Consider the following 16339-nt stretch of genomic DNA (forward strand, 5'->3'; position numbering starts at 1 on the left):
ACCCTGCAAAACGCTCAAAAGCGGACTCTACAACAGAGTTCCATTCGTGAGAAAAGGGGGGTGGGTTATATTGACAAGGCTTGACAACAGAGGTTCAAATATAACTTCATATTTATTGGTTATTTGTTTCTTTTATATCAGCATCCAGTCTCCAGTCTCCGTGTTAACACACTTCCTGTTTACATTTTCGAGCGTGACATCATCGCCTACGGCAAGCGTAAACGCTCAAAACGCAAACCCGGAGCGAACCAAGACTGAAGTGTGTACACAAACTAGAGGGGGGAGAGGGAGGGGGGAAGTTTGCACCCGACCCGGAATGAGGACGGTACGGAATGGAACGGAACCGAATGGGTGAGTGAGAAAGGCCCCTTAGTTGAACCAGGTACAGGGAATAGGGCCCAGGAGGAGCTGCACTAAACAACAACATGTTTAGAGCCAGAACTGGGAGACTCTGACAGAAGATCAAAGAGAGAATAAACATCTGACAGACACTCCCTGATGACAGGGTGACACACTCACTCACACACATACAGAGATGTGAACACACACACTCCCACACTCACGGATGCACACATGCTACAGAGATGGGGGGGGGGGGGGGGGGGCACTAGACATGAGCCCATGGCCATTTGATAAACCAAACAATAGAACAACAAATATCAGACCTAAAATTCTGCTAAACTGACTTGGTACTGGTTTAGTGAGGAATTCAATACAGAAGATTGTGTGTTTGTCTAGACTTGGTACTGGTTTAGTGAGGAATTCAATACAGAAGATTGTTTGTCTAGACTTGGTACTGGTTTAGTGAGGAATTCAATACAGAAGATTGTTTGTTTAGACTTGGTACTGGTTTAGTGAGGAATTCAATACAGAATGTTTTGCTGTAAAAATCGTGTAGCTTACAAAGAGAATACTGTACACATAGAGGGGTGTAAACAGGACACAGTAAACAAAATATTAGTATTAACTTTCTATTAACATCCAGTTTATTACATTTAGTTGATAACTTGTATTTAAACATTGGCCAAACCAACCCCCCACCCCCTCTCCCCATAAAGTGAGGAGGCGTCTTTTCCGGAGAGCAGGCTGCTGGGTGGGGGGCGGGGAGGAGGAGGCGCCTGCCCTCTCATTACTCCTGTTCCCTCTTTGTTTACCTACCCAGCCGGGTCAAGTCTACACTTGGGAACAGCACAGGATTACTAATTGCAGGAGTATGCCATTGTTCTCTGTCTCCAAAAAACAAGTGAAGATGGCCCTCGCTGCTATAATCGTCAGCGCTCTTTTGGGAGTTTCTCTCGCATCATCTCCCAACTATCCCCCCAGCAGTTTCGCCTTCCCCGGTTTCAGTTCCCCGGCTCGTTCAGTGTGCAGACCGGTCCCCAGCACCCTGTCCCTCTGCCACGGGATCGGCTACAGACAGATGCGGATCCCGAACTTGCTGGGCCACGACTCCCTGAAAGAGGCACAGCAGCAGTCCGCAGCCTGGCTGCCCCTGGTCTCCAAGATGTGCCACCGGGACACCAAAAAGTTCCTCTGCTCGCTGTTCGCCCCGGTGTGTCTCCCCGAGCTGAGCGGCCCCGTTAACCCGTGCAGAGGTCTGTGTTCAAGCTGTTGTTTGTAGTCATTTGAGTAGAATGTATGTTGTCAATGTGTCATATAATTTTCTATCTATACACTCACTTGTTTGCATTTAATCATTGTTATAAATATGAGTGCACTTTACTGTTACATTTGCACTAGTTAGATGGCAACTTATTTCCGTTGTACTGTACTTGTGCTGCATGATAACAAACATCTGAATCTAAAAAAAAAGAAAATCTAAAAGTGACGTTAATATTTTCAAGAGAGGAGTCAGTCACATACTTTTTAGTCTGTGTTTTAAACAAACTCCACCTAAATAGCTGATGGGCAACAACTTAATAAAAAATGTAAATAAACATAATTATTTTATGTTATATGTTATGTAACTTGTTATTACAAGTCTACAGTCAGACGATCTGAATATTTATCGCTTATCGTTTAGTCGTCGTATTGTCATCTCGCCAAATGAAACACATTTTTGTCTTACGAACATTTCCTAATGTTGGGACCGAACGCAGGTCTGTGTGAGGCGGTGAGGGACGGGTGCCTCCCGGTGATGAGCGCCTTCGGCTTCCCGTGGCCGGAGATGTTCAACTGTAGCCGCTTCCCTGCCGGAACCAACCTCTGCATCCCGGCGACAGGAGAGCTGGAGGCACGCAGCGGGGAGGAGGTCCGGCAGGAGGAGGCGTCCAAAGGTTTGTTGGTGTCTGTCTGTCACTCTCATCTCTATATCTATAAGTATATTGTATTGTGTACTTTGGATCCTTTCAATATATATATTTTTTTATAAAAAGGGTAGGTATATAATGTTTTAAATTACTAAAGTGTTAATTATATATATTGTTAGAAAGATATAAAAAAAAAAAATAATGACTAAATGGTTATGGCTATTGTTAGAAGGGTAGGTATAATGTTTCAAATAACTAAAGGGATAAGGATATATTTTAAGAAGGTACTAACTACTTTCCATCACTCTCTCTCTCTCTCTCTCTCTCTCTCTCTCTCTCTCTCTCTCTCTCAGGTACAGTCATGTGTGATAGCTGCAGTCTTACAGCAGAGGGGGAGACTGACATTCAGGAGAACTTCTGCCACAGTCCATATGGTGAGAATCATTACTTTGAAGCTGCAACCTGTAATCCATAAATAAATCACATAAATAAATAAATAAGCATTTATATAGTTTCAAGTTTCAAGTTCAAGTTTCTTTAATAGTTGTCATACAGAAGTACAGAATACTTTCATACAAAATGCTTCTTACTGTTACGCTCCAGAGACTGTGCTAGACAAGATAGTATCAAATAACATAGTATAGCATGTAAATTAGAAGTAGAAAATGAGGTCACAGTGTTCAGTATAGACACATGTACAATGTTCGATGCAGAATAGACGTAACTGAGTTACCATATAATATACAATACTATGCAGTGTACTAATGTACAATACTATATAGTGCAAAGCAGAAATGGGATGAGGTACAATTTAGGTACAATTTACAGTAAGGTGTACGAGTTGTAGTGCAATCAATAAATATAAAGTGTGGGGAGTGGGTGCTACAGTGTGTTTGTTTAAAGTGAGTGTGTGCTATAAAGTGTGGGGAGTGGGTGCTACAGTGTGTTTGTTTAAAGTGAGTGTGGATGTGTGTGCTATGTGCGTTTGATGGTTGTTGTTGTGTAGTGTTCATTGTTCGTTGAGCAGCCTGATGGCCTGGGGATAGAAGCTTCTTCTGAGTCTTTCTGTGCTCGCCTTGAGACTCCGGTATCGCTTGCCTGACCGCAGCAGTTCAAAGAGGCAGTTGTTCGGGTGACTGGAGTCTTTAATGATTCTCTTAGCCTTGCCCCTGCACCGCTTGTTGTAAATGTTCTGGAGGGTGGGGAGCCCCCCTCCGATTGTGCGTTCGGCTGAACGTGTCACTCTTTGTAGTCTGCTTCGGTCTTGTGCAGTGCTATTCCCAAACCAGGAGGTGATGTTGCCAGTCAGGATGCTCTCTATTCTATTGTACATGAGTAGAAGTTCTTAAGGATCTTCTGACTGACTTGGAACTTCCTTAGGCGCCTGAGGAAGTAGAGGCGTTGTCGTGCCTTCTTCACAACACTGTCAATGTGTGTGGTCCATGTCAAGTCCTCGGATATGTAGGCTCTGAGGTACTTAAAGCTGTTGACTCTCTCAACCGGTGCCCCGTCGATGCTGAGGGGGCTGTAGTCCTTGACCCCCGACCTCCTGAAGTCCACAATCATCTCCTTTTGTTTTGCTGACGTTCAGGGAGAGGCTGTTTTCCTGGCACCATCCCGCCAGGACCTTGACCTCTTCCAGGTAGGCCCTCTCGTCGTTGGCAGAGATCAGGCCCACCACCACTGTGTCGTCAGCAAATTTGATGATTGTGTTGCTACTCCGCTGAGCCACACAGTCGTGTGTGTACAGGGAGTAGAGGAGGGGACTCGGAACACAGCCCTGGGGGGCCCCTATGTTGAGGGTGATGGATGAGGAGGTGCAGTTGCCTGCTCTCACCACCTGGGGTCTGCCCGTCAGGAAGTCCAAGACCCACTGGCAGAGGTCATAGTTCAAGCCCAGGTCCCTGAGCTTGGCTATGAGTTTGGAGGGGACTATGGTATTGAATGCCGAGCTGTAGTCGATGAATAGCATTCTCACATAGTTCCCCTTCCTCTTGTCCAGGTGTGATGCTGCTGTGTGCAGCACATGGGCTATGGCGTCCTCCGTGGACCTGTTGGGGCGGTATGCAAATTGCAGGGGGTCCATGTTGATGGGGAGGGAGGAGCAGATGTAGCCCTTTACTAGCTTCTCAAAGCACTTCATGGCTATGGAGGTGAGAGCTACAGGGCGGTAGTCGTTGAGGCAAGCAGGCTTGGATTTTTTGGGTACAGGGATAATAGTGGACTTCTTCAGGCAGGTGGGGATGACAGCCTGTTCTAAGGACAGGTTAAATATGTCAGTGAATACCGGGGCCAGTTGGTCGGCACAGACTTTTAGGACGCGGCCGGGGATGCCGTCCGGTCCTGCTGCCTTCCTGATATTCACTTTTTTAAAGGTCCGCCTCACCTCATGCTCTGTTACCCTGAACACTGAGTCTCCATCAGCAGCAGACCCCCCCCCCCCCCCCATTGCCGTGGCTTGTGGGCTGGTGTTGTTATTACCAGCATCAAACCTCGCATAGAAGGTATTGAGGTCATTTGCTAAGGAGATGTCACTGTTCAGTTTGAGGGAGGTGCCTTTGTAGTCTGTCATCGTTTTGAGCCCCTGCCACATAGCTCTGGAGTCAGCCTGTTCAAACCGGAGTTCAATTTTATCTCTGTAGCGCCGTTTGGCCTCTGTCACTGTCCTCCTTACGTTGTATCGCGCCACCTTGTGGTTATTCATGTTGCCTGCCACCAGGCCGTCGTTGTATGCTTTGGTGCGCGCTTTCAGAGCTTCACGGACGGATTTTTCTACCCAGGGTTTTTGATTTGGGTAAACTCTAATTGTGGTAGTGGGGATTGTTTCTTCCACCAAAGTACGAACATAGTCCAGCACTGTCTCCGTGTAGACATTAATGTTATCTGTGTCGCGGAACACGCTCCAGTCTGTGCACTCAAACGCAGCCTGGAGCGTCCCCCCCGACTCCACATCCCATTTCTGCACCTCTCGCGAGACTACAGGTGTGCTCTTGATTCTTTGTTTGTACTTTGGAGAAAGAAAAATGGCCGCATGATCAGACTTCCCAAAGCCACTAGCAGAATGAGCCTTGTATCCACCCTTGAATTGCGAGTAACAGTGATCTAAAATGTTACCGCCTCTGGTGTTACAAGTCACATGCTGATAGAAGTCAGGCAAAACCTTTCTCAGATTGGCGCTATTGAAATCACCCACTACCACAATGGCCACGTTAACGTTCGCGGCTTGGAGTTTGTTTACCTCATCGTGAAGTCTGGAGAGCGCGACACTATCTATAATATACCACGTTAAAATGTTGTTTTAATGACAGCGAAAGCATTTGGATGCTGTAAACATGTTTTAATGTACATGTTAAAAAAAAGTATTAAATTTTTTATGTAGAGTAATTAAAAAAAATACATCCAGAGTTTTGAAAAAGATGCAGAATAAAAGTATTGCCCCCCCCCCCCCCAAAAATCAACCAAAATTATTGATTAATGAATTTATCACCCCCACGCTGTATGCTTGTTAAAGGGGAACTTACTATTTCTTTCACTATTTGGGCAATTTTACACAATTCTTGTGAGTCTATGGAACACATCTGTACGTTTTATTTTTTTAATTTTTTTAATCGTTTTGTATTTCTAATCAAGTTCTGTAGAGCAGCATTTTCTACCCTTCAAGATTCCAAGCTGTTTTTTTTCTGGGCTCCGCCCATACTCGCAATGCGCTGTATGACAGTCACCCACAGTCTGCACTGGCAGACAGAGAGAGATAGATAGAGAGGGAGACTAATTAATTTCGCTGTGGGGGGGCATAATCCCACTGGAAAATTCATTGGTAACTTGTTTTAAATGACAATATATATTTTTTGAACATGACAACTAACTAACTACATTGCTCTTGACTTTTTGTTTATAATTTATTTTTTCATGATTGTTCTGTTTGAAGGAGCTTGATATTGTGATTTGTTTGGAGGAAGGTGGAGAATACATGTTCAAAAATAAACTCTCATTCATTCATTCATATATACCCCCGTGAATATTATTGCACGGATCGGAATACAAATATATTTTGCAACATGTTGCCGTGATGCGAGTGCTGATGCAGAGAGAGAGAACGGGAGAGAGGGGGAGAGACAGATGGAGAGAGAGGAGAGATCGCTCCGAGAGCACGTGTGTGTGCTTCGAGTCGCGATGCAGGGGGACTCGGGGAGAGACAGAGGAGAGATCGCTCCGTATGAGCCTCTCTCTCCCTCTCTCTATCTGTCTCTTCCTCTCTCTCTCTCTTCCTCTCTTCCTCTCTCTCTCTCTTTTGGGGAAGTGCAAGTGTCTGTCTGTCTAAAACCGCTTTCGCATTATTTCCACTGCTTCCTTGTTGAGCAAATTGTTGATTGTGGGCGGTGGCTACAACCAGGGGCTGAGATATGCAGATCAGTGCCTAATTCACGTCAGCAAACCAGTCAAATCAGAATGGCTTGGTTCAGTGGGGAAGGACCATGTCTCATCTGAACTGGAAGAATGCGCAAAAAATAGAATTTGCGACATAGATAGTGTTGATATAACCCCACATTGCTAGAAAACAATGCTAAACACTGGAAAAGGCCATTTATAAGATAGTTCCCCTTTAAACATTTTGGCAGGTCCAAAATACATGTTGTTGTTTATGTAACAGGAAGTCCGTGGGTATGGCCACAGTCACTGAAACAGGTGTGTTGACGGGTGACTGTGGCAGTGCGGGCTGGTAAGTTAAACTCACTTCCTCATAACAGGGTTAACAGACGCATAGGAACGGTAGTTAGGAGTGAATTCACTTCTTAGTGCAGCGGCCTGTGTCGTCGCCCGCGGACGCGGGAGCCCCCTGTTCGACTCCCCTTCGGGACATTCTCATTTAACATCAAACACAACGCAGACCCAGTATGATCCGTCACATTTACATGTGATTGATTGAAAACTTTATTAACAGATTGCAGAATGGGTACAATACAGTACAGCTCAATACTAACAACTGCTAAGAAGATGCAGACCAGAAAAAGACTTTCGTCTAGTTTACATAAGGGTCCTCCATTTTCAAGTCATCAAGACATTTATGACATATAAGACATACAAATATACGGTACTGTGTAAGAAAAAGAGATCGTAAAAAAAATATACATCCGAAGGGGAAGAAACTGTACATTGTAGGGCATAGGTGTCAAACTCACGGCCCGCGGGCCAAATGTGGCCCGCCACGTCATTTGATGTGGCCCCCCCAAGAGCTCAGGTAAAAAAAAAAAACATTTTTTTTTAACATTAATATTGGGTTAAAAAATAGCAGTGTTAAAATAATTGTGGGGTAATGCGTTAATAAAGCTTTAACTTTGACAGCCTTGGTTATTACACATTCTTACACATACATGTGTTGAACATCTGAGGTATTGATGAAGTAACAAAGGAAAAAAGCCAAAAGCACTTACTCCTCAGACATTCTTTGACAATTTTACAGCCCAAAATACAAAAAAGATCCAGGCAGAATAGGTAACAAAGGGTTGAAGAAATATTGTCTGAACTGTCAGATGCAAACTGGCTGTGTGACATAACCGAGCATCTCGCTCAATTGAATAAGAAGCAGTAGGGACGCAAACAAGTCCCACCCAAAAATTTACCAATATAGTTGTGAACTGAGACAACCCTTATTTTGTTATTTTTGAGTACAGTTACAGTTGTGTGTTCATGCAGACACATAATAGCTATTTCATTACGAATTGAAAATGGGGGACCCTGATGTAAACAAGTCGAAAGTCTTTCTCTGGTCTGCATCCCCTTAACAATTGTGTGTATTGAGCTGTACTGTACTGTACCCATTCTGCAATCTGTTAATTAAAGTTAATTAAACTATCTTCCATTAGTTGGATGTATGGCCTCTGCAAGGTTGTGTGCAGCCATTTGTTTTTGTAACATCTGCTACATCTGTCCCGACTCCCACGTGTTCTTTGCAGCTCACAGTTGTTAGTTCTGCCCCTCTTGACTGTGACAAAAAGGTTTTGAACAAACTTAATGTCATAGCTTGTATTTGATGATATTCTTCTTTGTTATTTACTTGAATGGTTTGATCATTGATTGATGGAGTAATATGGGGTTCTGATAAACTAAAATTATTTGTTAAAATAACATAAGCTAACATATATTTTTACATCTATGCATATGCAATATGTATAACTTGAATAAGTAATAAATACAGAAACAACATGTTTAACAATATGTAAATGAGTAGCTACATTTATTTTACATTACATTAACATTTATACGGTCTTTGGCCCTTTGAGGGCAACCATAATGCTGATGTGGCCCTCTGTGAAAATGAGTTTGACACCCCTGTTGTAGGGGGTTGGGTGGGTGGGGGATTTTGCTCTTTACCGGGGCCAGTTTATAATTGCAGCCATGTTTGGTGCTACTTCTCCAACGTGGAATGCACCTGATTGGATAAATTACATGCTGGTGCTCTAATGCATCTAGTAGCTGAATGTTATCTATGGCACCTTAAGTGTATTAACAGTAGTTACAACTAGACAATTCCGCACAGGGGAAATTGTGTGGGTGACGCCTGTGCACCGCCGGCCAACGGGAGAGGGTCTCTCGCGAGTCTCTATCACAAACAAAAAACATATTAAAAAAACGTTTCCGAGTTTTAAAAAATGTTGGGACTTTTCCGAGTTTAAATTTTTTTTCAGACTTTTCCGAGTTAAACAATTTTTTCAGGCTTTTCTGAGTTTTTATAATTTTTCAGACTTTTCCGAGTTGAAATCTTTTTTCAGACTTTCCGAGTTTTAAAAAAATTTCTGACTTTTCAGAGTTTAAAAAAAATTTCAGACTTTTCAGAGTTTTTATTTAATTTTTCTGGACTAAGGGGGTGTGGCCTAATGGGGCGTGGTCTAAGGATCGACCAATGAAAGAGGATATCCCTACCGAGTACAATGGGTCAACCATAGACCAATGAAAGAGCACATCCCTACTGAGTACAATGACACAACCCGCAAGACAGAGGGCGCTGTCAAGCAATTCAGTACTGCTACACAGAGGGGCAATTAAGGGTTAACTCCAGAGGTCATTGGCAGGTCAGCTGTACCCTTGAGCCATGAGCCACACACCTGTTAGCCTATTGCTTATTAACAGCGGAGGAGTGCGCCGAATGCTTCCGCGTTTTCCCTGATTGGCTACGACACGCCCCGCGGCAGGCGCGGCAACCGCAGAGCGGAGCGGAGCGGCAGAGCTTGCGGCATTATTTAGCCGTAAACCGCCATGATTCTCATTCGAAGCTTAGCTCAACTGGCAGCGCGGCGGTCCTGCCAGTTGGTTTCAAGTTCGAATCCCATAATTTTTTTTTTTTTTTTTTTTTTACGTGTATTCTTTCGCCGGTTAAGGTTAGGCATGGTTAAGGTTAAGGTTAAGGTTAGGCATTGTTTCGGAGTTGGTTAAGGTTAGAAAGGTTAAGTTTAGGCGCTGTTAAGGAGCTGGTTAAGGTTAGAGTTTGTCTTAGAGAATGGCAATATTCTTTCTATGGTTAAGGTTAAGGTTAGGCATGGTTAAGGTTAAGGTTAGGCATTGTTTCGGAGTTGGTTAAGGTTAGAAAGGTTAAGTTTAGGCGCTGTTAAGGAGCTGGTTAAGGTTAGCGTTTGTCTTAGAGAATGGCAATAGACAGCCTATTTCCGCACTGCCGCTCTCTCGCGCTGCCGCGGTCACATGGTCACATTGTCACATTCTTGCACTCCTCCGCTGTTAAAAAGCAACACGCCACCTGTTAGGCTGATGCAATCACGAATGACTATGCACTTTCACTTTGAATGTATTTCAATGAGGGCAGACGCATGACTGCATTGTCACGATGATTAAAAGCAAACGATAAGAGATGAAGCGTTGTGACTTTCAGATGAGCACTTCAAGGAGTATGTGAAGGGTTGTGTGCGATATTGTGGCATTCCGTCGACAATTGTGGCCGCGGTGACGATCAGAACACAAGGGGGGAAAAGCGATAAAACCAGCCTATTCTTAGAGTGGGAACACATTGGTGTCTATGGGGAGGAGAACCTTCAAAGAAATGGTCATCAGTTGAGATAGAAATGTCCAATTCCATTTATTTTTATTTTGTGAGCGAGCCGACAGCCGTGTCATCATTTTGATGTGTTTTCTTTAGATCACTGTCGCAATTTACCCAAGGTGGTGGAAAAAAATTATTTCAGCTCCTCAACTCCAACTTGCAATGCATTTCCAATGGGACCGAAATTTTCCAGTTTAAAGTCGATTTGTAGCCAAACGGTGCGGTAAAACCGAAAAGCAATAGCGCCGTGAGGTGGAGCAAGCCGGTCGTTTTGATACCTTTCACGTGTATGGGGCACGAACGCTCTGGCAGGAGTTTTGTTTGCAAAATCGGCGGAATAAATAAATAAATAAAAAGAGTATAGATTACTATAGTGTGGGTGGCAACCTGGCTTTGATTAAAATCCTAACTGACACAAATCCATCCTCCCATGCATTTCAATGAGGCAGCTTTTCTGTCACCTATACAACAATTAAAGCAAAAAAAATAGATAAAGCTTCGATGTTTGAATATGAGTACTTCAGGAAGTTGATGAAGGGTTATGTGCGATAATGTGTAATTCCATCAACAATTGTGGCCCGTGTTGCGATTGGCAGACAAGCGAAGGAACAGTGAAATCACAGATTTCAGCTAGAGTGGACTGAGAGTCCATTAGTGTGTATGTGGAGCGTGACTGTCAAAGAAATGGCCATAAGTTGAGATAGAAATGTCCAATTCCATTTATTCTGGAATTCTTTTGAGCGAGGGCACAGTTGTTTATATCTAATGTAAAAATTTAGACCACTGTCGCAATTTACAAAAGGTGATGGTAAAAGTAAGAATGCAGCTTCTACACTCTAGTTTTGAACCTTCCGTCGTTCATTCCTATGGAGCTATTTAAAGTTGATTTCTCCCCAATCCGTGCAGTGAAAAATATCAAAAAGTAATAGCAACTGGAATTGGAGCATGGCAGTCATTTTGATACCTTACACGTGTGTGTGGTTCAAAAGCTCTGGGAGGAGTAGGGAACAAAAATCTGAGAATATAGATTCTAAGAGTGTGTGTGACTGTGTCACCCACACTAATAATATAGATTTGTGTCACCCACACTATGAATGGTGCTCTAGTGCGACATCTAGTGGCTGAATGTTATTTATTGCACCTTTAACTGTATTTACAGTAGTCACAATCAATGATGAATATCTCCTCTCTCTCTACCACAGCCTTCAAGATGCGTCTGGGCAGTGTGTCTGTAGTGGGGGGGGACCGTCAGCTGGTGCCTCATGCCAGGAGCCGCATCCTCCGCTGGGCCGGTGGGGGCGCAGAGCGGGCCGAGGGTGTGGGAGGAGCCATGGCCCACAGCGCCCTCTGGCTGCAGGACGGAGCAACCTGCACCTGCCCCGGCCTGGACGTCCCGGTGGAAGAGGAGAACAGAGATGTGCCAGTGAGAGGGACGGAGGCAGGAAGGAGGGGGTTAGGGGGGCACCAGGGTGTCTGGTTCCTTGGTCTAGCCCAGGCGGAAGAGGGTCGCTTGGTTCTGACTCGGCTGGTGAGATGGACCAAAGAGGACAGGGAGCTGAAGAGGTTCATGAGAGCTCTGTTGAAACACACCTGCTCTGAGTTGTAGGTTCTCTTCACCTGTATTTACCCGAGTATAACAACAACCTTGCTTCACACTCATTCAGTACAACCACAGTCTGACACTATTGACCACTACTAGGAGCTACCCAGTACAACCACAGTCTGACACGGTTGACCACTAGGAGTTACCCAGTACAACCACAGTCTGACACTGTTGACCACTAGGAGCTGCCCAGTACAACCACAGTCTGACACTGTTGACCACTAGGAGCTGCCCAGTACAACCACAGTCTGACACTGTTGGACACTTAAGCACTAACACCAGAGACTTTGAGGGTTCAGTGCCTTGCTCAAGGGCACTTCAGCAGTAGTTTCTGAAGGTGGGTAGAGCACTGCTTATTCTCTTCTCTTCCCAGCCAGGACAGGGGTTTTCAACTAGCAACCTTCCAGTCACAAGCCATCTCCTCTAATCTCTAGTCCAGTGTTTTTTCCCATATTTTCAGATAAATATTCCTACGACCCAACACTGATTTGGCAGGTTTGTCTCGGCTAATTGGACAAAATAATGTGTCCAGCTTTTAGACAGTCCAACTATTAGCCTACCATGTTTTATTCAACATGTCTATTTGTCTGTGGACTTGCGGGTTTGGCTTCATATGATACTTTCAGACAATCATTTGGGGACCCATTTAAATTTTCCCAAGACCCAGCTGTGGACCCCGACCCACAAGTTAAGAACCACTGCTCTAGACTCCCCCAGATCACCTCCATATTGGCCCAACTGCAATAAATTATTCTATGATGCCAAGTAACAAATTATTCTGTTTCCATATTGGGCATCTGTGTTCTGCAGGGTATTGTTACATAATAGAGGCCATCCAACATGGCTGCTTGTAACCATTCCTAACCACTTTCGAAAGAAAAGATCTAATTTCTGTGCAGTGGTAGAGTGTGTAAAACATTGTAAAAGTGTGATATTACTGTTCCACTGTGACTTGTTTAAAAGATTCAATAAAACACAGATTTATAGGGCGGCCAGGTGGTGCAGTGGGCAAGGCACTCACCACCAATGCTGGAGACGCTGGGTTCGCGTGTTCGATCCCAGCTTTCCACATTGTTTTCAGTTTGGCTGGTCGTCCGTACTAATACAATTGGCAGTATTAGAGGGTGGGAAAGCTGGGCGTTGTAAACAGAAAAATACTCCTACAGTTCGGTCGGGGCGCCTGCTCAGCAAAGGAAGGATCTGGAAGGAGGTAGTGTGACCCTCCACACGTTACACTCTCCCAGTGAGAATCTGAGCTGCCAGGCTGGCTGCCGGCTGGCTGCGCATGTGTCGGAGGATAGCATGTGATAGTCTCCGGCCTCCCGGACCAACAGTAGGGGGGGTGCGCAACAACCAGAAGGGAGTTGGGAATTGGCATAACGACTAACGGTGGGATGGGAGAAAAAGAGGAGGGGGAAAAAAGACAGTAAAAAAAAAATAAAAAAAAACACAGATTTATTATTATTTTCTTTTTTTTATATTTGTTTTCTGAAAATGATTTTTTATTTTTTTTGTAATATATGTACTTATTTGTAATACGTACACATGTAAAATGTTCAATAAAATATGTAAATCAACCACAGGAAAATCTTTACATAATATAGCCATATATAAATATATTACTTATGGCTATATTATGTACCTTTTTTCCTGTGGTCGATTAGTACTTTATTTACATTTTTTGTGAGATCAGGGCCCTATTCCCTGTACCTGGTTCAACTAAGTCGATCAAAAGTCCCATTATCCAGATTCAATTAACCCGATGTTTGAATCCGGGATTTTCCTGTTCCTCGAACGCTGATTCAGTCTCGTTCATTCGAACCAGACTTGAGACTCAGGATAAGTGCGCGCGGCCGCCTCAGCTGAAAAGACAGCAGGTGTCGATCGCAGAAATCCTGATTTTCTAACGGCATTGATTGATTGATTGATTTAAAACTTTATTAACAGATTGCAGAATGGGTACAATGCAGTACGGCTCAATAGCCTCGCCGACAAGTTAAATGCATAATCTATAGGCTAATTTTAAATCCCTCATTACCCCAATCAATCAGATTATATTTCTTTAAACGTGCCTGCTGGCAGTAGGCTTATGGAATGAATAATCAAATGAGATCTTGCTAGCGAAAATAATTAGTTCAACTCTTTCAGAATAAGGATAAAAACAAGCCCAAATAGTATATCTAATTGATACGAATTATATTATGAGGATATCTGTACTGTATGTGCTTAGGTATTATGTACTATATAAATACATGGTTTCCAACGAGAGGCTTGGAGGGAGGCTTGCAGTTACACTATTAATCAGGTTTTAATCTGTTTCGGACCTAATCCATACATGCATTGAATTGATTACCCTTTGGTTTATACCAGTGACACCTCATGTTCATCATCAGATAACAGTGCTTGAAAAGATAAATGCATTTTCTCAAATTCATTAATCAAAAACGTCAAAGGCTCATTCAATTTATCAAGTCACGTCACGTCATCAAATCCATCAAACAGCGCATCTCCTCATATATTTTAATCCCAGTTACAATATCACAATAACGTGTGACACTGTCACAAGTGTCACAGTGACAGTGATACAATTAAATATTCCACAGATTCAGATTCCTCATAATTCATATCCACAATCCGCGCATAGACGCTTCATATGCTTGAATGAAACGCATCCGGGTGCTCCGTTAAGCAAATACACAGCGAAGAATATTAAACTAATCAGAGCCAAACACCCGATAGGTTTCATTCATTAAAAATATCCCAGCGGGATTCACATTTGCAATGATCTGTTTAGTCCGTTATTAAAATAACTGTGTGTGTCGCGAGCGCCATATCCGTATAAATATGACGTGCATTATATAGGACAAAGTAAATTCATAGGCTGAATATGATTTATTATCAGCATTTTAGGTAGACCTATTATTTTACATTTCAAACGAAGCACAAAAACATAATTCAGAATGGCATAATGGGATCTAGACTGTGAAAATTATTTCAGGAAGCGAGCTGGGATTTCTTTGTGAGGGTGGCCATGCAGGTTATCCAGCTAACTGAACTAAACCCTGCTCTGGAGCAGGTTCAAACTTTCTGATCTGTTACCATGGCGATTTAGACAATCCGACGTCGGGGAACGGAAATGTCTAGCTTAAGTCAAGCTATGCTGAAAATTATCCGGCTAACTCAGTTAGCCAGGTACGGGGAATAGGGCCCAGCTGTAGGTTGCTACATATAAACAGGTCATGGGGCACATTGGGATTGAACTAGCAACCCTTAGACTACCAGGCAGCCTCCATACCCTTGCTGATATACAACACAACAAAGACAAGTGTACAGATTCTAACCTCACATCTTTTATGTTTCCCTTTGCTCTGTTGTTTCTTTACATTTTATGTAAAGTTTTTCTCATACAATAATAATACACTTGTATGAATAATACAAGTAATATTCATACTTGTTTAAATAAACTATTTGATATATTTGTGCAAAAGGAATTAGAGGCCTGTTTCATATAGACGCCTGTCAAAAATAAAGGCAAGGAAAGTTCAGTGATTGAAGCAAATAAAAGCCTGGTGTCACAAACCTGGGCTTTTCAAAGAGACTGTTGTCCAGTAAACAGTGTTTTAAATACAGCATGGCTACTTAGAGGGTCTCATGACTTCTATACAGGGATGTACATATATCAGTTGTTACAGTATTCAAGAATTTCCATGATTCTAAAATCACAATACCACCTGTAACATGTCAGAAATCAATACAAAGTAGATCTCTAATGAATTATCTCATTATGGTTGGATTTGTGTCTCCATTTTGTTTATTGTAAACTCCCTGGTTGCTAGGACTGTTGGAAGAACTACTGTTTTGATAAATGAGATGAAACCTTCTTTGTTTGGTTTTTATTATTTCTGGAGTTTCTCCATGAGCGTGGGAGGAGACAGAAACTGGACCCCCACACACGCCCATACACATTAACCCTAACACACACGCATACATACACTAACTCTAACACGCACACATACATGCTAACACACACACTAACCCTAACAGACACACTAACCATAACACACACACAGACAGGCACACACACACTTGCTGTTGTTAACATGATACCGCTCACCGATCTCTGTCACTCTGCCATTGTTCTGTCTCTCTCTACCCTAACCTCTCCCTACTCTCTCTCTACCCTAACCTCTCCCTACTCTCTCCACCCTAACCGCTTCCTACTCTCTAGTCTACTCTATTCTTTCTCTCCACCCTAACCTCTCCCCCCTAACCTCTCCCTACTCTCTCTCCACCCTAACTTCTCCCTACTCTCTCCACCCTAACCGCTTCCTACTCTCTCTAGTCTACTCTATTCTCTCTCCACCCTAACCGCTTCCTACTCTCTCCACCCTAACCTCTTCATACTCTCCCTCCATCCTAACCTCTTCCTACTCTCTC

General features: G+C 43.4%; 1 protein-coding gene across 2 annotated transcripts; it reads left to right on the forward strand.

The window, feature by feature from the left end:
* The first annotated feature begins 1184 nt into the window (after positions 1-1184).
* On the forward strand, positions 1185-13315 carry sfrp2l (secreted frizzled-related protein 2 like). 2 transcript variants are annotated; one of them, XM_084314004.1, is made up of 4 exons: positions 1185-1595; positions 2100-2276; positions 2603-2683; positions 11502-13315. In XM_084314004.1, the coding sequence occupies exons 1-4, from the start codon at positions 1214-1216 to the stop codon at positions 11903-11905; spliced, it is 1044 nt and encodes a 347-aa protein (XP_084170130.1). In that variant the 5' UTR covers positions 1185-1213; the 3' UTR covers positions 11906-13315. The 2 variants fall into 2 exon arrangements, with proteins under 2 accessions (XP_084170130.1, XP_084170131.1); XM_084314005.1 differs by lacking the exon at positions 2603-2683.
* Positions 13316-16339: the final 3024 nt, after the last annotated feature.

This window comes from Notolepis coatsorum (genome assembly GCF_963971535.1).
Source record: "Notolepis coatsorum genome assembly, chromosome: 1".
Lineage (NCBI taxonomy): Eukaryota > Metazoa > Chordata > Actinopteri > Aulopiformes > Paralepididae > Notolepis > Notolepis coatsorum.